The sequence below is a fragment of the Lissotriton helveticus genome, chromosome 3_2 (assembly GCF_964261635.1).
Source record: "Lissotriton helveticus chromosome 3_2, aLisHel1.1, whole genome shotgun sequence".
Classification (NCBI taxonomy): Eukaryota; Metazoa; Chordata; class Amphibia; order Caudata; family Salamandridae; genus Lissotriton; species Lissotriton helveticus.
This window is the reverse complement of record NC_136062.1, coordinates 34,198,220-34,225,477: the sequence shown is the minus strand read 5'-3', so window position 1 is coordinate 34,225,477 and position 27,258 is coordinate 34,198,220. Positions and strand designations below refer to the sequence as shown.

The 27,258-nt window shown below is 45.7% G+C and overlaps 1 protein-coding gene across 6 annotated transcripts in view; it reads right to left on the bottom strand.

The window, feature by feature from the left end:
• The window catches only part of ATP8B4 (ATPase phospholipid transporting 8B4 (putative)), a 4,589,528-nt gene that overhangs the window by 2,707,480 nt on the left and 1,854,790 nt on the right, over positions 1-27,258 (bottom strand). For all 6 annotated transcript variants that reach the window (XR_013609828.1, XR_013609825.1, XR_013609826.1 and 3 more), the window contains one exon: positions 23,233-23,276. Coding sequence is in view for 2 of the 6 variants with exons in the window: in XM_078684774.1 (XP_078540900.1) it covers positions 23,233-23,276 (44 nt within the window). In the remaining 4 variants the exon portion in view is untranslated. The remainder of the gene's footprint in view (positions 1-23,232; positions 23,277-27,258) is intronic.

Below are 27,258 nucleotides of genomic sequence, written 5' to 3'. Positions count from 1 at the left end.
TGCCCACATTACACTGGAGGCAGTTGGAAGCCATCCAGTTAGATACCGCTCTCATGCCCTCAGCAAAAAAGTTCTTAATTTCTGGGGTAAGAGTCGGGAAAGGAAACAAGAGCTGGGTGTCGTCGGCATACAACACTGGGGTAAACTCATATGCTCTCACAATGTCAGCAAGGGGGGCCACATACACATTAAATAATGTGGGGCTTAGACATGAGCCCTGTGGAACCCCCTTGGTGAGCTCCCTAGAGATGGAACGATAGGAGCCCAAGCTGACGCTTTGTGAGCGGCCAGTAAGGAAACTCTCCAGCCAGGACAGAGCTACACCTCCAATCCCCACTTTCTGCAAGCGGCCGAGAAGGATCTCATGTGACACAGTGTCGAAGGCTGCGGACAGGTCTAACAGCACCAGAATCATGGAGCCTCCTCTATCCTGTCATCTTGATGTGATCTGCCACGGAGAGGAGCGCAGATTCGGTGCTGTAGTTGGGTCTGAACCCAGATTGAGAATGGTCCAGGCCCCCTGTAGCCTCGATGAATTTAGACACATGAGTGTTCATATGCTTCTCCGCCAGTTTGCTTAGGAATGGTAGTAGGGAGATGGGGCGTAGGTTGGATACTTCTGTCCATGGCAGGGCTGTGTTTTTACGGATGGGATTTACTACCGCCTTTTTCCAGTCTTGAGGAATTTGTCCCTCTTTAAGAGATAGATTGATGATCGTCTGTATCATAGGGCACAGTAGGTTGCTCATTAAAGCCGTTGTTTTTGCTGGAATAAGGTCTAGCGGGGAGCCAGTTTTGATGGTACTTATCAGGGACAGGATTTCTGTTTGACTGGTTTCAGGAAAATCAGTCAACCTAGATAGGTTGTTATTGAAAGGTATCAGAGTGTTTTTAGTGCTAACTTCAGTGCTCTTAGCCATTGTGATCTTTTGGTAGATGGTGTCAATTTTATTTTCGAAGAAGAGGGAGATTTCATCGCATAGGGATTGGGAGAACTCATCAGGACTCTCACAGGCCAAGGGCTTTACAAAGGTCTGTAAGATCCTGAACAGCTCTCTAGAGGAGTTCCCTGCTTCTGCTAGATGTGATGTTAGACTGTTCTTTTTAGCTAGCCTGATGTTTTTATAATATGAAGCTAAAGCTTCTGAGTGATTTTTCCGGCTTTCTTCAGTGTGGGTCTTTCTCCATGCCTTTTCCAGTTTCCTGCAACCCTGCTTTTCTAATCTCAGCTGTTCCGTGTACCATACCTCCTGCTTTGATGTAGGATATTGTTTCATAAGTTTCAACGGAGCTAGGAGGTCAATAGCTTCTTTAAGGGTTGTATTAAATTTGGAAAGAGCTGACTCCGCATTATCTGTTGCTGTAATAAGCGGTTCTTTCCATACTTTCTGGATCTCTTCTAGAGTAACCCTGTGCCATTGTCTGCGCCACATGGGGGGAGCGGATTGTTGTTTAACAGGTTTAGCTAATCCAGGGAGGGTAAATTCAACCAGGCAGTGGTCTGGCCAATTAACTCGAGTCGGGTGGCGGCTACATATCGTGGGGCCATTAGAGAAAATTAAGTCTAGGGTATGGCCTCCTATATGAGTAGGTCCATTGTTTTGTAGCTGAAATCCTAACAGGGTCAGAGAGCAAGGACAGAGTTTCAGGGTGGTCGGGGATGTCTACATGAAAGTTAAAATCGCCTAATAAGAGGAAGTTTTCTTTAGCTTTAAGATGTTGTGCTAATAATTCTGTTAGGGATAAAGTAAATCCATTACTTGGCCCAGGCGGACAATAAATCAGAGCTCCTTTCCAATTTTCTTTGGAGCCTGACTTTATCTTAAAAATCATCACTTCCATTGATGGGCAGCAACTCTGTTCAATTATGGAGACTTTCAGGTCTTCTTTATATATTATGGCTATCCCACCTCCGGTTTTAATTGGGCGGTCGAGCCTTAGGATTTTATATCCTACCGGAATTCCTAATGTTATTGCCGGAGTGGCATGTGGTTTTAACCAAGTTTCTGTTAAGAAACAAATTTCGGGACTAACAGTGTTTATAAGATCCCATATCTCAAGGTAATGTTTGGGCAATGAACGTACATTAAGAAGAAAACTTTTCCAGCCCTTAGACACTGGCGTTTCCTTAACCGCATGTCCAATGGGGATAGCGGTATGAGATGCTTGAAATCTACATTGTACGCATGAAAAGGGCATGGCCAGTGATCACGGGCACAACCCCCTCCGCCCTGTGGTCGTAGGTTATGCAACGCTTGGGAGGTGTACCGGAGTCTGAAGCCCTTCGTAAGTTCCATTACAGATCAGACAGAGTATCTAGCCCTTCGCCACTAGCCCCGTTCAGTCGCGGACGGGCGCAGACGGGCCACTCTTTGGCTGCTCTTCGGCGTGTCTTCGGCTGCGCGCTCCAGAAAGGGGCGAGGGTTAAATAGCCCTTCAAGTCCAACCACTAGAGTGTTAACCGCTCCCGTGGTTACAGAAAGTGCTTGGCTCTCACCTGACCCGCCCCCTGCTCAACGGTACTAGCTACCATGTCGGACCGGGGCGATCAGAAAAGAAAGTTGAGCCCAGGCTTCCCCACTGCCCTGCAAGCAAGATGCCCCTCCTATTGACTCAGGTTAGGGCGAAATAGCGCGATTGTTAAAATGTAGACTGCAAATTGCTTAAGTTTAAAATCGAACACAATGAGCAGTAATTAAATACTTTGTAGAGCGATTCCTGTCATAGAGTGTATGCGGGTAGCCACACCTTCCCAATAGTTAAACCGAATTCACACTGCCACGCAAGGTGGGTAAAATCAGTTTTGGGTAGTCCACAGCGCTTACATTGATATGCAGATTGCCATTAGGCGTGAGGAGACCTGTTAACATGCAAATCTGTTCCCACTCTTGCAGAGAATCTGGGGATTCAATATAGTGTTCCAGCGCCCTAGACTGTTATCTGGCCCACGCACCGTTTCCACTTGTACCGCCTTATATAATTTGGTAATCAGTTTTTTCCTGGTTGGGGCAACTAATAGTGATTGAAGTGTAGTGGGTTCAGCAGGGAAGTCGGGGTTGTGGTCCTTGAGTGCACATTTTAGGCGATCACAGGAGGACTGGAACAGTAGAGTAGGATTTTGATTGTAGTCCAGGTCATCCCCTGTAATGTAACTACCCCCAGGAAGGAGGTCGCTTATATGTGTGATGCCAGCGTCCTTTAAAGCTTTTATGGGCCCTTGTTCCTGTGTGACGGATAAGCCCCATGACCAGCTAGGGACAGGGCAAGTGCATATAGAGGGAGTTTGTGTGAGCGTTTGCCAATCGTCATCCAGGCTGCAATAGTAGTGTCAATGGTGTTAATCGCAAGTCTTGGTGTGTGTGTATGAGTGTATGTGAGTACGCTTTCATTTGGAATAGGGTGTGCATCCCCGTCCTCTACCGCAATATGTGGTATAAAATTGTGTGTCCGAAACCAATAAAAAGCGTATTGGGCCCGTGTGCAGAGATAGTACACATAGAAGTCGGGAGCAGCAAAAGCCCCTTTGTCATAAGAAAGCATTAGTGTATGCCAGATAATTCTGGGCAGTATGTCACCCCACACCAATCTCAAGAGTTGGGTTTGCACCGTTTTAAAAAATTGTTTATTGAGTTTGATCGGGATTTTGCAAAAAAGATGGAGGATGACCATTTTAATTACTGCGATGCGGTCTGCCAGAGACAACGGGAGATGAGGCCACCTATCTACTTGTTGCACTAGAGTGCTGTAGGCTGGGCCATAATTCTCTTTGATTACAGTGTCGGGGTCGCTGTGTACCCAGACACCGAGATATTTAACTGGGTCCACGGTCCATACCGATGGGTATTTCAATCGGGTTGGAATCGTGACTATTGTTAGAGGGATAATAAACAATTTCTCCCAATTGATCTTTAGTCCGGAGAATAGGCCAAATTTAATATATTCGTGGATGACTGGGGATAGATGCGGTTGAGGATCATGGATAAACAGGACCATATTGTCCGTGTACATGGAAATACCGACCGGTCGGTGGTTAAAATTGAGAGCAGCTTCTCTATGGCATTGGCAAATTTTGCAAGCCATCGGTTCTAAAATGAGGGCAAAGAGAAGAGGGGACAGGGGACATCCTTGTCTGGTGCCTCTTTAGATATTTAAAGGGTCCGAGGTGAGTCCACCCACTCGCACCCTCGCCGACGCATCCGTATATAAAACCTGTATCCATCTCGTCAAGACAGAAATAGAATAGATAGAATGTAATATACGCAACATGTATCTCCATTCTATGGAGTCAAACGCTTTGGCCGTGTCAAGCATGACCGCGGCTGCCGATAACTCAGGATTAAGAACGTGGAACATAGCAAAGATGGTGCACAAAATGTGGGAAGTGGAACACTCTGGAATAAACCCGGACTGATCCGGGAGCACAAGAAGAGGCATCAGTGGTTGGATTTTTGTAGCCAGTATCTTCGATAATATTTTTGCATCTAGATTAATCAGTGATAGGGGACGATAAGACTTGCATAATGTGCGTGATTTATCTCTTTTAAGAAGGGTGATAATCAGGGCTTGTCTGAGGGAGGGGGGAAGGATCCCGGACTCATGAGCCTCAGCATACATTTCTAAGAGATGGGGTACAAGGAGAGCCGCATAGGTTTTATAGAATTCTGCCGTTAGGCCATCTGTCCCGGGGACTTGTTATTAGGGAGAGAGAGAATTGCTTCCCTCACATCAGTTTAGTCTATGGGCTGACTTAGATACTCCTGATGGGCATCCGATAACCATGCGCAAGCTATATCTTATAGGTATTCGTCCAGTGCCGCATCCTCCATTCCACCCCGCTTTGTGAACACATCCGAATAGAATTGCTTAAATTAACCAACTATTGCTTGAGAAGTAAAGGGTGCCCTGCCATGAGTTTCAATTATTTGGTCAATCTGGTGGTGGTCGGCCCGGAAACGCAGTTTAGAGGCCAGGTTCCTACCAGGTCGGCCCCTTTCACCTTATGCACGGGCCACATGATGCCTTGTTATGTATTTTGCCTCTGTTTCAGCCAGTGTTTTGTATTCTGTCAAAAGTTTGCGGACACAAGCTAGTGATTCTGCTGATGGTGTGTTAAAATACTGCTTCTCCAGTTCCCCTAAGGCCTTCTCAGTTTTTGACAGCTGGCCCCTAATGTCCCTCAGAAGTCCAGCTGTGTTACTGATACACACTCCCCGTATCATCGCGGTAAATGCTTCCCAAAGTGTGGTCTGACTGTCCACTGAGCCCACATTTAATTCGGAATATTGTACAATAGCTGTCCTGATGTCGTCATTGTGTATAGCATCAAGTAATGCCTCAGCATGGAACCGCCAGGTGAAAGGGCATTGGAGGTTTGTGGGGATGCAAATACTTAAGCTAACAGGGTTGTGAATGTGATCTGATAGTGTGCGAGGCAGGGTATGTACATGTGTGACCCACCCATTAGCTTATTCGCTCAACAGCCAATGGTCTAGCCGAGATCAGCTATTGTATGCAGAGGTAACATGTGTGCCTTCTAGAACCTCCGCATTTCTCAAGCGCCAAACATCTACCAGACCCATTTCCGCCATGGCCTCACGAACACACTGGGCTACTTTAATAGTGCACGCACCTGATGGGTTGGATTTATCTACCTGTGGGTTGAGGTGGGTATTCAAATCGCCTCCCCATAGGACTGCGGATTTAGGCCATGATCGCAAAACATTGATCATGTGTAGAAAGGGTGTAGGGTCGTCCACTACGGGACCGTACATAATAATAAACGTTAATAAGGACATTCCCAACTTGCCCTGTGCCATGGCCCAGCGACCCTCCGCATCTGTGCAAGTATGTATTGGCAGAAATGATACTCCCTTTTTGATGAGAATGACCACACCTCTGGAATAGTTAGAGTAGGATGACTCCAGACAGAAACTTGCCACCTGTGTGCTACCCTGGCTTCTCTGTGTTTACTCAAGTGTGATTCCTGCAATAAAGCGATTTGTACAACGTGTCTATCTAAATATGTTAACACGTGGCGGATTTTCTTGGGGGAGTTAAGACCGCGTATATTCCACGTTATGCATTTATACGTTTCATCCATTGTCATTTCCGAGAGTATTCAACACCCCCTAAGTGTTGGGTTATTGACAGTTAGTGCGAGTATTAGTAGGGACACCAACTGTAGCATGTAATCTGATCACAGTACCTACAACTGTAAATAAAAATAAGCCATTCCCTCCCCCCACCCAGTTTAGCAACCCCAATTTGCTAAAAACAAGTCCCATTAACAAGAACAGACTCAACAAAGACAGAATACCACAGAACATTGTGTGGGATATACCCATTGGGGGACGTAGCAGCAAAAAAAGCACTCCCAGATGAAGGCGGGAGGGGGCCGCCAATGTGATTTGAAAATCTACCTCCTATGTACCATCCAGCTGGGCCTAAAAGGAAGGGCTTGTCAGACGACATTGTGAGCACGGGCAATGACCATGATATTGAGCTTGGGAGCTACAGTAAATCAAGGATACTGAGCGCAGTCTGCCCTGTAAACGAAGGGGATCTCACCCCGCCTGTACACAGAGGGCAAACATGAATACATGGATCCACTATAAAGAGTCAACAATGAGAGATCATACTGCAACTATGCACCGTAATATATGAACTTACAAACGCCCTATGTGGGCTCATCAAATCTAACATAAAATGTAGCACTGTACCACAATAACATTTTCTAGTTTATTGCCTGTGGCAATAGGAGAGGCTATCAAGAGCAGTGAGAGCTCCCGCTGATCAATCGTCAACATCAGAGGTAGGGGCTGCAGAGTGTTGTTGGCATGGCAGGGATTTGGCGTAATCCAGAGCCAGCTTAGGATTCGTAAAAATCTTTGCATTGTCCTCTGCGCCTATGCGCAGGCGAGCTGGGTAGAGCATAGCATATTGAATTTGCTCCTTCATGAGCAGTTTTTTGACCCCCTGGAACTCCTTACGCACAGTCTGCACCGTGGCCGTGAAGTCAGAATAAAATGATAAAACATTGCCCCGATAGTTTATGGTGCCCTTTTGGCGAGTAATACGCAATACAGTATCTCTGCCCCTGAAGTTCAATAATAGGGTGATGATCGGTCTGGGGGGGCTCCGGGTTGCGGGCTCGCCGCCAATGACCTATGAGCTTGTTCTATGGCCAACATGTTGGAAAGGTTTTCAGCTCCACAGACATCCCGAAATAAGGTCTCGACAAAATCCTCCAGGCGTCCAACATTCGTTGACTCCGGCAGGCCCAAAATGCGCACATTATTGCGCCTTGAGCGTGCTTCAATGTCCTCATTTTTCACCTGGATAACAGCCAGTAACTTTGCAATGTCCGTGGTTTTGGGGGCAACTTGTAAGCCATCTTCGGCATCTGAAATTCGCTGTTCAGCCTCTCCAATCCTTGCTGCATGCTTGTCTAGTTTTTATGAAAAATGGTCCATTCGACCATTGAGGGCCTCGATTTTGCCGTCAATGGCCTGTAGTCTGGCCTGAATTGCAGACAACGACTTTTCCAGCGCGGTGGGGGCCGGAGTCGCAGGGTCCAGCTCTGAGTCAGAAGCATCAGTTTGTAAAGACTTACCGCCCTTGCGTAAGTCGAAGGTCAATCTAGGTTGGTTTTTCTCTGGTGTGCCCATTGTGTTTTCAAAGGAAAGGGATGCTGTGATCTCAGCTGTGCTCCCAAGTGTCTATGCAGGTGAGGGGCGTCCCAACACGCGATGGGCAATGTGGCGGGCCTGTATTTTGTGGTCCACGTGGTATAAACAGTTACCTTGCAGCAGCCCCGATACCGACCCAGGTGGCGCAATCAAAAGGATGTGAGGATATGTGGAGGTGCACCTGCTATTACCAGTGCACTGTGGCAGGGAGGTCAGTTCGGTATGTCCTCCGGCACAGTCGTCCTGAGCAATGTGACGCAGCAGTCTGCCACAGCAGCGCGGCGGTCTGGGCTCTCCCGTGTGATGCCCCCAGGCCGCGGCAGTGGCAGGCTTCAAATATTAATGTTGTTGAGTAGGCAGAATGAGCCCAAGGAAATCATGGGCGAGCATACTGAACGGCAGGGAGAACTGGGACACAGGCACTTAGTGCAAGTGTAGCTATCCAGGGTGACGGACAGCTGTAGCCATGTATCAGGTAGCTCGCTGCCCAAGTGCCGTTCATCAAGACTCCACAAATCGTAGTGGACAATGTCCCAGATTCTGTATAAAATGGGATGCAGCTCTAGTAGTTGCGCAGATGGCGATCAGGTCTGGGATGTCTTGACGGGAGCAACCTCACAGGGGCCTTCCTTCGAAGTCGGAGCCGGCCCCTCACGCATCAGAGTACGCCGTGCACCCTACAGCTCCAGGGCCCGCCCATTCCCCGGAACATCCGCGCTCACCGTTAGGGATGGGATCTCTCAACAGGCCGGGTATCACACAACTCAGCGTTGCAGTAGCGGCCGCTCCGGGCCTCAGATCGCACCAGGGCACCGCTGAAGGCTCCGTGGCGCAGGCAACGAGCTTAAAGGAATTAGCCCGACATCAGCATCTCGGCTGCCATCATGGCCGCAGGCGGGACGTCCAGCAAGCGATCCGCAGGCCCCACGGTCGAGCCTACCGCCGCTCAGCTCACCGCCAGCACGCCCCCAGTTAAGCAATCACTGCCATCCGGTAATCACCGGTGGACGGCATGTTAGGAGCAGGATAATGAGAGGATTATTTTGGCGGCCGGCAGAGCTAAACTACTGTGCGGCGATCGTGCTGTGCGCCAAGCCACGCCCCCAGAGCTCACATAAGACATGTAAGAACCAAGTTCAAGTCCCACTGGGCCATTACGAAGGGAACAGGAGAAAAAAGATGCGTAATGCCCTTAAGGACTCTATTTACAACAGGGGACTTAAAAAGAGAAGGCTGATCAGGAAGGCTGAAATGGCCCTTTAGAGTGCACACAGCAGAGCCCTGCTGGGCAAAAGAAAGGAGGAACAAGAGAACCTCAGAAAGAGGGGCGGAAAGGGGATCCACAGCCTTTGCTGTGCATCATGCCACAAATTTGTTCCATCAGCAGGCGTATACCGTTTAGTGGAGGGACGCCTGGCTGCCAAGATGACATCGCAGACTTCAGGAGGTAGGTCAAGCGACGTCAACTGCCGCCGCTCAATCTCCATGCAAGGAGGTGGAGGCTGGACAGGTTTGGGTGGAGGACCGTCCCCTGCTGCTGTGACAGAAGATACTCCCGAAGAGGCATTTGGATCGGAGGATCGATGGCCATGTTGAGCAGCTTGGGATACCAGACTCTTCATGCCCAATCCGGAGCCACAATAATGACTTGGGCCCGGTCGCATTTGATCTTCTTCAGCACTCTGGGCAGAAGTGGTATAGGCAGAAAGGCATATAGAAGACCGCAACTCCACTCGCGATGAAAATCGTTGCCTAGCGAGTGCCACCTTGGAAATTCCAACATGCAGAATTGCTGACATTGCGCATCCTCTTCTGTGTGGAATAGATCTAACCAAGTCTCTCCCCACTGCTGAAAGAGACCTTGCACCACCTCGGAGTGTAGACGCCATTCGTGATTCATCATGCACCTGCGGCTGAGTTTGTCCGCCCTGGCGTTCAGTGAACCTGCCAGGTGTCGAACCACCAGTGACATGCCCTGATGTTCCAGCCATGTCCAGAGGCGGAGGGCCTCTTGACATAGGGTCCACAAACCCAACTCGCCCTGTTTATTGCAGTACCACATGGCGGTGGTGTTGTCCATGAACACCTGCACTACTCTTCCCTGGACTGAGGGAAGGGTTGCTTTGAGTGTAAGACGGATCGCTCGAAGCTCCAGAAGTTTGATGTGAAGCCCGGACACCAGGGGGCCAGAGGCCTCTGATCGCCGCCTCTCCCAGATTCCCCTGATGCTATGGCCACTAGAATTTCAGGTCCCACTGCAGTGCCCGCATATGCCACCTGGCATGATCTACCAGCAGGGTGCAGGAGGCCAGGAGGCCCGGCAGCCTCAGGGTCAGCCTGACCGAAACCCGGGATAGAGGCTGAAAGAGCGGAATCATAGCCCGAATATCCCGTACTTGCTGTTCGTGAGGATAGACCCGAAACTGCGTTGTGTCCAGAACCAATCCAATGAAGAGGAGCTTCAGAGAGGGAATCAGGCGTGACTTCGGCACGTTGCAGGAGGTCAGCCATAGTCTGGAGGTGGGAGACAGCAGCCAGGGGCAAGCCCGCCTTCAACAGCCAGTCGTCGAGATAGGGGAAGACTGGAACCCCTGATCTGCACAGATGAGCTACGACCACCACCATCACTTTCGTGAACACCCGAGGGGCGCTGGTAAGGCCAAAAGGGAGCACAGTAAACTGAAAATGCTTGTGGCCTACCATGAACCGCAGGTAGTGCCGGTGGCCGGCAGGACATGGATATGAAAGTAAGCGCCCTGCAAGTCCAACCCTACCATGCAGTCTCCAGGGTCGAGGGCAGAAAAGACCTAAGCGAGCGCCAACATTTTAAACTTATCCTTCCGGAGGAAGAGGTTCCTGAGATCCAAGATAGGACGCTGGCCTTTTTACTTCTTGGGAACCAGAAAGTAGTGAGAATAGCAACCACGACCTACTTCCGGGACAGGAACATGCTCGATGGCTCCCTTGGCCAAGAGTACCAAAACTTCCTGTAGAACAAGGGCCAGATGATCCTCCCACATACGATAGTACTGAGGTGGCATGGATGGAGGGGCAGTCCCAAAGGGGAGGGAGTAGCCCCTTCGGACTATCTGCAAAATCCACCTGCCTGATGTTATGGTGAGCCACTGGGGGAGGTGATGGCGAATCCTGCCGCCCACTGGCATTTGGTGGCCCTGAAAGGTCTGATTAGGAGGGTTTGGAGGCTGCTGCAGAGGGGGCGGTGGTGGACTGGCCCGCCCGCTGGCCCCCAGAACCACGGCAGTGGTTCCCACATCCCCGTCCCCACTGGGGCTGAACAGCTTGCGCCGGCCTATGGCGCTGGAGGGAATGTGGTAGGGCACCCCTTCCGTAGCCACGAAAGGCAGACTGCGCAGGGCGGGTGATGGAGAGGCTCAAGGACCTGGCCGTAGCTCAAAAGTTCTTAATGCTCTCTAGCCCGTTGTCTGACTTGTCGCCAAAAAGACGACAGCCATCGAAGAGCATGTCCATAACCTCAACCAGGTGTAGCGTCGAAGGGCTACTGATGTGGAAATCGTCCTGCCTAGTGAATCGACGGTATCCAGCCCACAGCGGATGGTAAACTTTAGTGCACCTCTCCCCTCTACGACTGCATGGGAGAGCACGGCCCGGGCCTCCTTCGGGCTCTGTGGCAGCAGATGCACTACTGTATCCCACACAGAGTGGGTGTAATGCCCCAACAGACATGCAGTGTTTACCGACCGCAGTCCTAAGCTGGAGGAAGAAAACGTTTTCTTACCAAGGTGGTCCAGCTTTTTGGATTCCCTATCGGGTGGTGCATTAGGGAATGTACCTTTGGACTTGGAGGCTTGGATCACCAACTATTGGACTATTGGGAGCGAAAAGTGGGGTTGCCCGGGCCTGGCAGCAGCATCGGTCAATCATCTTGTCCACAGTAGCCCCTGTGTTGGTCCTGGACCAGGTGCCCAAAAGGACATTCATGAGGGCTTTATTAAACAGCTCCCAGATGAAGCAGCTCTGTCGAGAGGTTAGTCCTGACAGCCACCATAGGTAGCCTCGGCTGCCCTTCGCAACACCTCTGCCTATGACGCTGCCTCCTCCATAGCCACGGGAGGAGACAACATGCCAAGGTCTGGGGAGGTATCCAGAACACTGGCTTCCCCCAGTTCCTCTTGCCAGTCCAGTTCATAACCTAGCTGGTTGGTTAAAGGGTCCCCAGACCCCTCCCAGACCTCCTCACCCTCCTCTGGCTGCAGATCTGGTCTCAATGAGCCAGGGTAGAACAGGTGCACAAAAGCACCAGTCGGCGATGGATCCGGCAACGGTCGAAGCCGGTCTGGCTCCGTGTCTACCTCGAGATGGGGGCCGGGGTTGACATCGGATGGGTACACAGCAGACGCCGGTGCGAACGTGGTGCTGGTGGTGTGGGCGCCAGTGGATGTGTTACAAGGTCGAGCAGCACAGATCCGGATCTAGAGCTGGATTCAAGGGGACCCTGCGGTGCACAGGCTGGAGCCATTGGCGTTGAAGGCCCAGGACCCCAGCTGAGTCCGCAAGGCATGAAGACGTGCCAGCTGAGTCAGGCTCTCTAAAGATGGCATGCATCCCGAGTGCAAAGACTAAGAGGAAGAATGGTGGTGGCCCGGGCAACCGGTCCCTCGACCTCCTACGCAACCGGGACCTTGAGCAGCGTGGAACCGACTGCCGAGCCTTGAGTAGATTTCCGGACCGCTCCAGCAAAAACTTTGGGGCCATGGTCCGGCAGTTGGAGCACGACTTGGGTCGTTGTTGCGCTCCAAGCAGTAGAGGCACACGTGGTGCGGATCCGTCACTGACATCAGTCGGTTACAGGAACCCCAAGCCTTGAAGCCAGGCATCCCTTGTGCACCAGGAGTCAATGGACTAAAAAAAAAAATGAAGTCGACAAAAGTAGAGAAAAAGTCAATCAAAAAGTGACTGGATCTCTTTCCGGATCTGCGCTTGCTGGCGCGAAAAAAGAAAGAACTGGTGTCAGCGCTTGAGAGCAGTATCTAAATAGCTACAGCAACATTATCCTGGCGACCATGACGCAGATGACGAACTTGGAATTGACCAACGCTACCTTCCAACGCACAGGGGTACTGCTGACAAAAAAACTTTCCTGTTCCAGTCTGACGCCTGGGGGTAATTCTAAGGTAAGGAATCTATAATTATCTGTTTCTTTCAGATAAACAATATTTGTGTATGTTTTTAAACAGTATTAGTGTGTCAGTGATCCGTTGGTTCCTATCCATATTGTCAGGGTGGACTACAGAGCAGCCCAGGGGCTGCCATTAATTCCAACACTCCATTCACCAATTTTTTGTTTTTCCCGAATAGCTCTTTGGGCACAAATGACAAAACACACTTTTAAATTACGGAAGCAGATGTGGACTTAGCCCAAGGAGATTAGCCTTAAACATAGCATTTGACAAACTAGCACCTTCCCAAACCTGTAACAAAATTAACCATGGCATGCATGCATTCTGGTATACACCATGAGTGTAAATGGAGAAAGCTCAGTGTAAAAAAACTTGAAAGACGGCGGAGTCAGTCTAAAACTTTCGCTGATAACAAGGCATATAAATTCTCCTTAATGTGCAAGCGCCGTAACATTAAAAAAGCTTGTCAGACAAACATCTCTCATCAAATTAATCAGGCGAGCAACTCTTCCAAAGAGCTATTTAAAGTTCTCAATACTTTTTTAAACCCTCATGCTTGTTCACAAGAGATTCTGCCATCACAAGCGTTATGCAATTTTTTGTCGAATCACTTTGAAGAAAAGATTTATCAGAATTTTCTAATAACAGCTTAGCGTGAAAGTGAGCAGCCTTATTCTAGTCTGCAGCTTTCTAATTGTGCTTCTACTCTTGTCAATTTTGAATTATTTTCACCTGATTCAATTCAGAAAGCGTTGCAGCTGCTAAATCTGGGTCCCCATTAGACATTTGCCCACCTAAAATTTCTGCGGCCTTGTCCTTCCAGCTTGCCCCTGCCATTTGCTCATTATTTAGCTTATCCATCAGTTCAAGGAAATTCCCTGTATTTTGGAAAGCAGCTCAAGGCAAACCTGGCATGTGCGTATCTCTCTAACTATTGACCTATCTCTTTGCTTCCTGTACTGGACAAGCCTTTAGAAGGACATATAAATTCACAACTCATTGAGTATCTTGACACCAACAAGCTTCTGGATCATTCTTAATCGGGTTTTAGACCCATGCATAGTACCAAGTCAACACTAATCATAGTTACTGACCATATTAGATGCTCCTTTGACACAACTCCTTGTGCTGCTGGACCTATTGGCAGCATTCAAAACTGTATCCCATCCCAGAATGCTGCTGAGGCTGTAAGAGATAGGAATCCATGGCACATCATTAAAATGGTTCAAGATCTCCTTAACCAATTGTACCTAGACTATTAATATTGGTCCTTATGAATCCCGAACTGTTCAACTGGATAAGGGGATGTCACAAGGCTTGTGTTTGAGCGCTACATTGTTTGAGATATATATATATATATTCACTGAAAAAACCATAGGTTATAGACCATATATAGTTAGGAATTAGCATTTACAAAACCTTGAAAATTCACTGAAAAAACCATAGGTTATAGACCATATATAGTTAGGAATTAGCATTTAAAAAACCTTATTTTACTCACACAAAACCATTGAAATTCCATATATAGTTAGTTGTACTAACTATATATCGCGCACCCGCAATCCACTGCTGATCATGTCACATATTACATCATTCATGACATGGTCAGTGACATCACTGATGACATCACTGATGACATCTCAAATGACATCACTGATGACATGACTGATAACAACATCCAGTGATTTTTTGTTTCTGTAAAGTTTAAATATGTCTTACATATTGAAGAATGAGTGGATGTATAAGTGTCTGGACGAAGGATTTAGTAGGTGCATGACTAACTGTATGAGTGAGTGATTAAATGTGTCTCACTGAGTGCATGGGTTAGTGACTAAACTGTCTTAATTTGTGCATCATTATGTCTGTTGTTCTGTAAACTGCTGCATGTGTTGATCAGTAGCTGTATGAGTAACTATATGGGTTATTGATTGATTGCCCAAGTATTTGTATGGGAGACTGAGTGTGTGTGTGGCTGGCTGGGAGGTGTGTGACTCTGTGCAGATCAATGTGTACTTGTATCAATGATTGTATAAGAAGGTAAGTATGTGTTAGTATATGTTTGAAAATGTAAGGTGCTCTATGTTTAACTGTATAGACAAGAAAATGGAAGTGTCATTGATTCTTTACATGACTGACTAGGTGAGTGAGTAACTCCATGGATGAGTGGCAGACTGTGAGTGTCTGTATAGGTGTATGAGTGCATATGATAGTGTTGTAAAGATGAGTGATTGTATGTATGAATGATTGTATGGGTGAATGAGTGAAGGTGTGTGTAGACGTAGGAATCAGTGAGTGCGTATGTAGTAACTAGTATTGGTGTGTCAATGGTTTCAAAAATTATACTCTGTATTTAACACTGGGTGAAACAGAGGTTATAATAAAATGTGAGGAGATGCATTGTATTGTCACATGAATGATATCATCAGTGATGTGGTCATTGATGTCAAATGAGATGTCATCAGTGATGTCATCAGTGATGTCATTTGAGATGTCATCAGTGATGTCATCAGTGATGTCACTGACCATGTCATGAATGATGTAATATGTGACATGATCAGCAGTGGATTGCGGGTGCGCGATATATAGTTAGTACAACTAACTATATATGGAATTTCAATGGTTTTGTGTGAGTAAAATAAGGTTTTTTAAATGCTAATTCCTAACTATATATGGTCTATAACCTATGGTTTTTTCAGTGAATTTTCAAGGTTTTGTAAATGCTAATTCCTAACTATATATGGTCTATAACCTATGGTTTTTTCAGTGAATTTCATAGGTTTTTTAATAGCAAATCTTTATAAAAAGAATACATTTTAAATCTAATTTTATATTTTATAATTTTTTTATTTTTTTTAATATTATTTTTAGTGCGCTCCCGGGGCGCGGACAAGTGAACGCACGGGTAAGCGCAATCTTGCGGCGCGCCCCGGGGCGCGTACTAATGCGCGTCCCGGAAGCGCTATTGCCGAGAACGAAAACAACATCGTGACGTATCGCGTAGCCGCCACGCCTTGCGTCATAAGACACGTATCGCGTAGCCGCGAGATGCGTCTTATGACGCACCGCGCAAGCGCACCCGGAAGCGCATACGATCGCGCAACGTAAGCGCCCCGATGCGCTTACGATACACGCCCGGGACGCGCCCCGGGGCGCGTAGCGTAAGCGCGTCAAACCATGTGACTTTAAAATAACACTTTTCATTGGTTCAGAACTTTTTTTTTTCCAAATTGTGTGAAACCCACCCATTTCTCTCACTATTGCTTTGTACTTGGAGAGAGCAAGAGCTGTTGTGTCTACTCTATCTCCTACTTTTCTGATCTCCAGCAATGGCTGCAAGAGAGTCATCCAGCAGTGATTCAGAGGGATTTTTAGATGAGGACCCTCCTCAGCAAAAGAAAAAAAACCATTTCATCTGGAAATTTTACGAAATCCCAGAAGGACAGAAAAAAGTCAACGCTCCCAAAGTAACATGCAAAATATGTGGGAGTAGTTTATCCAGAGGCAATCCTCTGAAAAAATATAGTTTTGGGAATGCTAATTTGATCCGGCATGTGAAAAGAAGACACCCTAACAACTTTGCCAGGGAGAGTGTCAGAGAGCTGGCACGGAATGTACCCACAGATGGCGGCAGCACCTCCACTGGTGGAGCAACACCTTCGGGACCACCCCGTGGAAGAATGGTCCCTAACATTCAGCCGGTGTTTGCGGGCATCAAATTTTTGTGCACAGAGTGTGACGAACTGCTCTGCTATGGGGAGCAGAGTGTTGAACTGATTGCCCTAAAGAAACAGCAACACCGCTGCTCTTCCAGTCCCTAAATTTTCAAATTTTTTTGCTCCTGTTGAGCAGTTTTGGAATCCTTGTTTTTGTTTTTCCCTTGAAAAAAATCCAAAAAAAATATAAAATTGTTTTAAAAAGTCTAAAAAAATATAAAACAACAAAAACAAAAAAAAATATATAAAACAACAAAATCAAAAAAAAGTTATTTTCAGAACTACCTCCAATTTTTAAAAAGAAGCTTTATTTTTTTAAAAGTCTGTCATTTTTAATCTCCATGGTACGCTCCCCCGTACGCTCCCCGGTGCGCGTACCGGGCGCTCACCCCCGCGAAAATCGAATTTTTTTTTATTTTTTTTTTCACCCGCGGGAGCCTTTTATGGCCCCCACATGAAACCTAGGGGGTCAGGGGGTGTGTACCCTGCCCCCTCTTGCTCATTTCCCCCTTGCCACCTCTTGTGTCTCAATCCTACCGAGACACAAGATGGCGGCCGCTGCGGACTGTTTCGAATGTTTACAGACACCCGAGAACCAATCAGCTTGCTGTGCGCAAGTCGCGTGGCGCGCCTGGAGCGCTCCCCGGTACGCGTACCGGGGAGCGCTCCAGGCGCGGCTCTAGATATATATCTTTTTTTGAACGTTAATTTCTCAAAATCCACTGGAGCACATATATTGAGACCTACAAAAGGCACATCGGGCTACCAGTCCCTACAATTTTGCTAAGTTTCGTGCAAATCCATTCAGCCGTTCGGGCTAAAAGTGAGGCCAACCGCCCTATGGAAATTAACATGGGGAAAACGCGTTTTGGGACCCCCCTTTTTTCTCGGCCCCCCCTTGACGAACCCCCCAAAATTTTCAGGGGCTGCTCAGAAACAAAATGTGCCATTTTCCTGAAAATTTCAGCCAATTCCGTCCACAAACGCCAAAGTTATTAGACATAGAATTTTCAAAAATCCCATAGAGAAAAAATCCTAACTATATATACCTACTGGCGACCGCCAGTAGGTAATATATATATATCCAAACCACAAGTTTGCTCGATTTAGAGAGGCCCCACAGGTAAGTTGAAATATCGTGTTTAATAGGAGCAGGTTACAGAGTGATGAAAAGGGAGTCTTCACCATATTCATTCAGCATGCCTGACGCGTTTCGTGCGCTGTGCGCACTTCCTCATAGGCAAATGTAATTCGCTGCTGCCAGTTAAATGTCTTTTGTAACGGCTACCTCGTGGTTCGCTGCATTGTTCCTTCTCACTGAAGCTGTCACCCTTGAACTACAGCTACCACAAGGCTCTGGGTGTGCCAACGCCCATAACCACGAGGTAGCCGTTACAAAAGACATTTAACTGGCAGCAGCGAATTACATTTGCCTATAAGGAAGTGCGCACAGCGCACGAAAGGCGTCAGGCATGCTGAATGAATATGGTGAAGACTCCCTTTTCATCACTCTGTAACCTGCTCCTATTAAACACGATATTTCAACTTACCTGTGGGGCCTCTCTAAATCGAGCAAACTTGTGGTTTGGATATATATATATATATATATATATATATATATATATATATATATATATATATATATATATATATATATATATATATATATATGTATATATATAGCCGCCGTGAAAATTGCTAGAACTTATGGTTTTGAACCTTTGTCATAACTGACGATACTTAGCTAAATGTTACTCTTGGTAAAGACTTGAACAGTGATAAAGCAAGCTTCTTTGCCGCTATAACAGCTATTGCAACCTGAATCTCCAACAGTTAAACACTAAAAAAACTGAAATCATAATATTTGGCAAGGCCCAAAAACCCTGGACTACTGATTGTTGGCCCTCGGAACTGGGCAGGGCACCTACTCCTACGTTAGTGGTAAAAATTTGGAACGGGCTTCGGCTACACTAGGCACTCACTATGAAAGAGCAGGTTGGGACAATGGGAGGAACCAACTTTCACATGCTGCGCCTCTTAGGAAGGACTTTTTGTTACTCCCTCATTCTATGAGGAAGACTTTGATTCAGGATTTAGTCGTTGATTCAGGAACTAGTCATCAGCTGTCTAGATTATTGCAGTGTCTTATTGGTTTCCATCAATGAAACAGCGATATAAACTACAAGTAGTCCAGAACCACAAACTACAAGTGGTCCAAAACACTGCACTCATCTCATAACTAACCTTCCACCCAGAAGCCTTCCTCACTCCTTGTGCATTCTCTTGATTGGCTACTGTTAGACCTGGCATCTTTGGCATGGTTTCCCCTGTCTGTTTGCCTCTACCTCCTGTATTTTTGTTGCTGTTATGGATTTCTTTTTTGCTGGTTTAGATGCTTGGGGCACTTTGCCACTGCTGATCATTGTCAAAGTGAAAGTGCTCCCTGTGTAAATTGTAAGTGTAATTGGTTATCCATGACTGGCATATTTGTATTACCAAGAAGTCCCTAGTAAAGTGCACTAAGTGTGCCATGGCTGGTGATTCAAATGCTACTTGTGGGCCTGCAGCACTGATTGTGCCACCCACATGAGTAGCCCTAAAATGGTGTCTCAGGCCTGCCACCGCAGTGCCTGTGTGCAGTCTGTGGACTGCCAAGTCAGCCTGGCCAGTGTCCCCAATGACCAGGCCTAACCCTCCCCTTTCTGTACACATTGGACACCCCTATGGAAGGCCCAAGGTACCCCCCTGGGCAGGGTGCAGGCTATGTGAAAGGTAGAGCATGTACTAGTGCAGGTGACATGCTCTGGTAGTGAATTACAACCATTTTCGGTTTTGCACTATTGTAAGGCTATCTTGCCCATAGGCTATCATGTGGAATGCTGTGTATAGTGGTTACCTGCATATCTTCCCATAGGAGCAAGATAGGACATAAAAGTCTAGTATCCCTGAACTCAGACTTTAATAACACATATTTTAGGAAAGGTGTTTTTTAAATCCTGTGTTTGAGAACGCACTTTCAGAAGGTTGCTGTTCTCTTGTCCGACCTTTCTGTGCGCCTTGGCCTGTTTGTGAATTGACTGTCTGGTTTGTGAGTGGCAGGGGCTGGCTGGCTCCCAGAGGCTGAGTGGACCATCCCTGGGCTGAATAGCTCCATCTGCATCTAGAGCTGTGGGAGGGGGTAGCACCCGGGCCTTAATAGGGCTCTGCCTGCCTTCTACAATGCTGGCTCCACCTCCTGCTGGGGGGCTGACGACCATGCCCCTCTCTCTGAAAGGAAAGGAGAGGCCAGGAAAACAAAGTGCTCAAGGAACACCCAGAACTGGTTCAGACCTGGCTCACAGCCCTCCTGCACAAAGGGAACAAAGACCTTTAGGGGTATAACTATAGGACCCAAGACTACAGAAAATTAGATCATGCTGGAATCAAGAAGGAACCTCTGCCAAGGAGAAAGCTGGAAGACTGCAGAGGAAGGACTGTCCTGCGGTGTTTTTGTGGGCTGACCTGCAGTTGCTTTGCTGCCATGGAGAGGGGAAGGACTTTGCTTTGTGCGGTGTCCCCTTGCTTGAAGAGATCTACAAGGGCCTGAGTTGAGCTGGCTCCCTGGTAATAAGTCCCAGGAACAAAAGGACTTCACCCCCAGCTTCCCCCCTGAACTCTACTGAGAGAGTTCTGTCCTTCCTAGAGTGGATGGGCCAGTTGTGGTGCCACTGGAAGTTGTACCTGTTGTTTGAGAAGCTGGACAAGAAGAAACGGAGTCTTTCTACCAAGTTTCACGCATCGCTTGCTTGAGGAGCGCATCCCCGTCAGTGCGAGGAAATTCCCGCCGCCGCGAAGATCGAGATAGCCGCAGCGCCTGTTGTCACTGCAAGAACCGACGCATCCTTTGCTTGCGGAATGCATTGTTCCGGTGAGGGAAAAGTACCATTGCTGCGAGTATCGTCGCAGAACCTGTCGTCACTGGGTGAGAGCGTCGCACAGCTTGCTTGTGGACCGCATCCCCTCGCTGGAAGAGTCGTCGCAGAGCCATCGCATCGAGGGGCCGCGAGAGGAGAAGATCGGCGCTGGGCTGCGCATCGCCGCCGCACCTGAGATCGTCGCCGTCCCGAAGATCGTCGCATTGTACCTTTGCGAGACGCTTCCTACGAAACGTGCGCACTGGAATCGACACAAGGTATCGCATCCTTCCTCATACTGACCGGAGTCACTGCAACAAGCCCGCTGCATCCAACGGGGTTGTCGCATCGCCTCCCCAGGGTCTCAGGAGTGACTCATCGCTTGTGTTTCAATGCTGCAGCTTTCACTTGAAACTTTTGTCGCATCTAAAGGTACTGTTGGCTAAAACGTGGCGCAACTGTGGATTCTTTTAACGCAACCTTAAGAACTCTTTTGAAACCATATTCTTGAATTGTATGTTGGATTTTTGTTGTTTTGTCTTGTTTAGTTAATATTAAATACTTCTATTTTTCTAAAATGGTGTGGAGTCCATTTGTGGTATTTTCACAGTGTTACTGTGAGTGTTGGTACAAATACTTTACACATTGCCTTTGATAAGCCTGTCTGCTCGTGCCAAGCCACAAAGGGGGTGTGCAGGGGTTATCTAAAGAGTGTATCCCTCTTACCCTGACTAGAGGCCAGGGTCCATATTTGTCACAAGTACCTACCTGTGCCAACTAAAGACCCCGAATTCTAACAGCTACCATTTCATAAAGAATCGTTTTTAAAATGTGCTGTCTGACACATAAATCCTTTAATGACAAAGGTCCAAGCTATCTGTCTGACAAGTTTTGCCCCTGTCAGCCAAACAGATCTTTGAGATCCAGTGATAAAGCCCTCCTTATGGTTCCTCAAATAAGAAAGTCTTGTTCAGGAGCCAGGTCTTTTTCCTATTTGGTCCCTCTCTCCTGGAATAGGCTTCTGCTCTACTTACGTCATTGCACAATTTCTTTCAAATGTAGGATTTTTTTTAATACAGAGCTGTATGCAGCCTAGTGAGCTGAGACTATGTTTGGGATGCAGGGCTGTGCCAAGATGCCCCTTCTAGGGTGATATGTGCGCGTTACAAACAGTGCTTGACATGAAAAAATATAAGTGCAGGTACTCTGTACAAGACTACCTGCTTGTTTCTAAGAAGTGCCGGTATTCTCCAATTAAAAGTATTATGTCACTCTACAGAAGTGCCGGTACTCTCCCTCTCAAAATAAGTACCGGCCCATTAAAAGCACTGGTTACAAATTTAAAAATTATAACATACCATAGGGGATCTTATTGGTATTTTAAATTAGGAGACATTTTGTATAGAAGTTATAGCAAGTCCTTTCAACAATTGGTAGTAGATTTCTCTTTACACAAATCACAATTGTATAGTTACTTCCAGCTCTGACGAGCTTGTGGCACACACTTGACTTAGAAGATATACCCGAATATAATCACCTAGAGACGAAAAATACCATGTCCCATCTTGTACATAAGGAATTTCATGTGTCTATACATCCCTAGTAACACTCACTCTAAACCCGTCATTTGAACAGCACACACACAGAAAGCAAGATATAGGTCCACTGAAAGAGGCTGACTGGAATGAAGGTACCTTGGCCCACTAGAATGCTAGCTGTGCCTGCAACTTTGTGTCATTCTGCTTAAAAATGCCTTTCAAAATGCACAACAGTCCGCTCAGATTGATGGAAGAACGGGGGGGGCAACAAGGCACAAGACTTTTGGTGGACGTGGGGATGCTGATTACTAAAAAGGACATTGCCCAAAACTGAAGATTGGATATGGCTCCCTCTACTACTGAATGGGCTTGTGGCATGGATTGCAGTGCAAAAGCGAATTGATTTGAATATAAAGCTACATGGTGCCCTCAGAAGAACCAAAATATCTGGGGACTATAGTGGAGCTATTATCAAGATCTGAACCCAGGAGTTACCTATTATCTAAGTGCCATGAAAAGTCAAGTGCAATAATATTGTCCACTAATTTGTCTAACTATAATGTAAGAACAAGATTGCTGCCTGTGTTATTACTGTTGATAAACTCAACGAAAAGGATTGTAAAAAAAGGAGTAATCATACTCCTCGATTAATGATTGGGATACGAAATTGTCAATACATCCTTACAAGCAAGCACCTGTAAAATACACTATTACAAATCAGTATCCAGAAAACCAGTGATTGACTGTTCCTGATTAGAACCTAAAGAGTTGCTGCAGAAGGGGGCAGATGGGGTTCGAGACCTTTCCCATAGCCAAACGACTTCCTCTTTCGAACGCCTATTTATACTACTGCAACCAGTTGTACAATGCTAAATGATGTGCCCGTGCCGGAAAGTAAAGAGTGTCTCCTGAGTGTCCCATATCTCAAAGGTACATTGGCCTTGGGCTGAAGGAGGCCACCCGAAAGCCTGGGGCTCCTGAGGGGTTGGATTCTATCGCTCCTCCCCAATGCCGAGTGGCTTGGGTTACACCCCTCCTGCCAATAGTAGACTTTACTCGTTCTTTATGACACTGTTGGGAATCGGATTCACAAAAGTACTATAGGTTTTTACTCATCAAAAATAAAGAGTGCAGGTCTAATGACAAAACGTGAAAAAACATATCGATATTCCACTGACATGAATGTATTTTCTTGAACCTGCAATTGTTTTTATCTGTTCTTAGGAACGAATGTACTGTACCTCAGAAATCTCCATCTTGTTTCCAAACTGGTCATATACATCACCTAAAAGATAGAAAGAAAATTCAACGTGAAATAAACAACGTACATATTTTGAACGCATGTATTTGCTTGCTTAACTTATCACATTGCTCACTCTCGCTGTGAAATGTAAAGAAGTTCTGTAATCATTAATTTGCAGTTATAAGTGTGCTTCTCCATTTCCTACTTATCCTTGACCTATTGAATTTTGAAGTTCAAGCTTAAGATCAAAAGCATTTGTTTTATCTTTTCGTTGTTTGATATCCAGCAATACATTTTAAGGATAAGGGGTCTGGAGGCCTGCTGGAGCATGATCTTTGTGTGATTCAGTAACACTTTACCTAAAACACTAAGCAATGTTAAACTGACATTTGCAGAAAAAACATCGATTCAAATGGATTTTGTTACCAACTCTGTCTCCAAATAATTCTAAGGTTGGACTCAATGTTTGATTTCCAGTACAGTACGTATTGCCCTCAGAGAAACTAGTGGAAAGTTTTAAAAAACAGCTTTATGTGTAGGATAAATGATTTCCGAGAGGGCTTTTGCAGTCTGGATGGGTTGCAACTATGAAGCAAAAATAGTTGAATACGCAAAGGATTACATCCAAACTGAGTTTTAATTATTTGAGCATTTTGTTGCGTATATGTTGGTCCCATTTTGTAAATTCACTACGACTATCTTCTACAAATTTCCCTAAAAGATCAAATGATAGAAATATCCCCATATTAATTTTCTTTTTTTAAAACACAAACTTTGTTGCATTTCTTGAATCATAGTCACAAATACAGTGATAATTGACATCGGATGAATAGATATAAAGCAAAGGATGATACACAAATATCCGAGCATATCACTAATATTGCAGAATAAATTATGACACTGCAAATTGAAGAACTATAAATGCTGAATAGTCATTAACTATCTTAATGACTTTACAGCACAGTCCCCTGACTGACGGCGGTTGATTTTACCGTAAATATACATATTCTTTTGATAGCTGACATTACAAATGATGACTGGTGAAGACATGTAAAAGGATCTAAGAAATACAATTGTAGAACTTGTACATCAGAGCAGTGTATGCAACCATTGGTCTGCTTACTTACAAATTGATTATGGTATGCTTGTTGCTAACCACTGGTAAAATTGACACTTGTGGGTGAGGCTTTACGGCACTGTGAAATCCGGGAGTGCCCTTGGAAAAACTGCCATTTCAACCTGGCAAATTAAATCTTTTGCCAGGCCTAAAGTTTTTTGTCATACTAATAAATCAGCTCTGAGGTAGGCCCTAACTGCCCATAGGTCAGAGAGCATAGTATTTAAGAAGTAGGACATGTATATTTAACGCCTAAAGTTTCTCCAAGGGTGAGGTAGCTGAGCTTGTGTTTGAGATACAAGGACACAAAAGGCTTCCAGCTACTAGTTCTCCAGGCATGGGATAGATAAGACCTAGCTCTGCAGTAACTTCTGTAAGTATCCCTGTTCCACTGTAAACAAATAATAGAGACTCAGGATCTTCAGCCTGGGTCCCACTTCCGAGAAAACGCAAGGGTGTCTTCGTAGGAAGTGAATGGAGTGTTTACCTCATATCCATAAAATAATAACTTCTATGTATTGAAACCATGCACAATACCTGGCCTAAGATGTGGTTCATGTCGGCCACCTGTCTCGCCCAAATATGCTTTACAAAGGAGGCATGTGTTTGCCAACATCATTATCTATTTCGCCAGTGATATTTTAGATCGCACAGTAGGAAATGAAGATTGATCAGTCACAGGATCAGAAGACATCCAGTGAAACCCTGAAGACGTATTTCTCAAAAATACCACACAGGATGGAACAACGGGAAATATCAATACTGAGGCAACAAGGAGATATTCATGCAGAGTGGCATATAACATTATCAATTTTCATGGTCTTTTATTTTCTGTCACATGGGTTTTAAAAGTGGCACAATGATTGTCATAAACTTCATATCCAGTTTCATTGGATATATGTTCCAAAGGGTCGTATTGTGTAAGATACAAGCATTCCTTCGGCAGCACAATTATGTGCCTCCCCTGCACCCACTGTTTTGAATCTTGCACACCATTCTTTTACAGACATAGAGGGCCTCATTACAGGATCTCTGGAAACTACAGTGAAGCCAGTAATGGAATTATCAGCACCATGGGGATGATGACATTTCCAGAAACATTACGGATCAGGTACGTTTTAAACTAAAAAAGCAGCCAAAAGCTCTGAGTTAAATACCAGGAAGAAATGGGGAATAACCAGGTGAATCAGATAAGAATTCATGATTCCCATTGAAATGTCTGATTTACTAACAGGATCCCACATATAAATCCTGGTAAATGTACCACTCGATACTCCCACGAGGTTATAGATGGCCATATATGACCGTAGGATTGTTAATCTCTAAGGAGCAAGCTATAAGGCCAAACTCCAAAGTATTATGAATGAGGCCCATAGACACTTTGGTGCTACAGAGAAATATCACTTGTGGGTACATTGATCATTGCAATATTTGATTAGACCCAATAAGAACCTCATACTAGTTCTACAGCTTTTTAGGCAACGTTTTTGGGAAATCTTGCTGGCACATCAAAAAATGCAAATATCATTTTACATGAATTCATCAATGATCAGCAAGTTATGGCATTAACTGCTAGTAAGTATGTAGTGGGCAGATTTCCATCTCCTTTAAGATAGCCATGCGCAGGTATGCATGTACGGAAATAGGAGATCCCCAGGTATATTTACAATACATGAAAATTAACAAATAATAAAATCAGTCCTTACAGGGAAAGGACACTGACAGAGTTTGGTAGGCGACAGCCGTTGCATATTCCACATAACTATGGTGAACAATTCTCAAGGCCTGCACAAGCAGTACTTCCTCATTCGAATCAACGGAAGAAAGAGATTAAATAAAAATACAACGTCATGAACAAATAAAATACCAGTTACACAAAATAAGTTATACATAAAAAACAGTTACAAACAGAACACAAATACACCAAAACTAATACACAAATCATGTAAAAATCAAACAAGTTCAAAAGAAAGCAGTTGAAGATAAAAAACAAGAGCCGACCTACAGTGTCTGGTGCTTAACATTCTGAGTAAAGAGACCAAGAATATTTTCCTGTGTGTAACTGTGCCTTTCATATAATTAACAAACAAGGACAAATACGTAGTTAATTGATTATAACACGAGTCGCATTGGCGAAAAGAGAGCTCTACCGCCCTAAAATAAACATTTTGTGTGCCAAACTGGATAGTGAATGGTATAAAGTCAGAATCTGGTAAGGTAAAATCTCTGGTGCGCACTGTGTACATGGAAATCACTGACCGAGATCCTTGACATCTCCAACAGGTCACTTGCACAATTTCATACTTCAAAAAATAGATTTTATAATCTCTGTAGATGAAATCTAGAGCAACACTGGGCGTATCTTAATATAGTCACCCTTGGAAATAAAGCCAAACTCAGAGGGCTATATGTGCATCACACAGCTAGCAGGATCTGCCAATAACCTTTACAAAAATGCATTTTCAGCCCTTTGAAAGCAAAACAAATGATTGATCCCACCCCCCTCCCAACGCATCATAACTTGCCACTGAAATGCATTTTTGTTATATATAGTGAGCATTTCTTCTAGTGCTTTGGAGCGAACTCATAGCAAAGATGAAAACAGCGGCAGTACATCTCGCGAAGTGCAATTTTACGATCTATTGGAAGGTGATGGCAATTATAGCCCGAGTCAAACAGATCCCCAAAATAGGTAAAAATTGTCACTTTGACTCCATGAATTGTAAATGTTCTCAATTTCGTGCTCTTAGGTCCATATTATGTAACAAAACAATTTGATAAATTTGTCATTAGGTCTAGTGGATTCATGAATCATGTAAATAAACTGAGAAACGTCTGCAAGCCATTAGCTGTTCTCAAAAATCTCAACATGAAAACCAGGTCCTACGCATGTAGCAGTAGACGCCA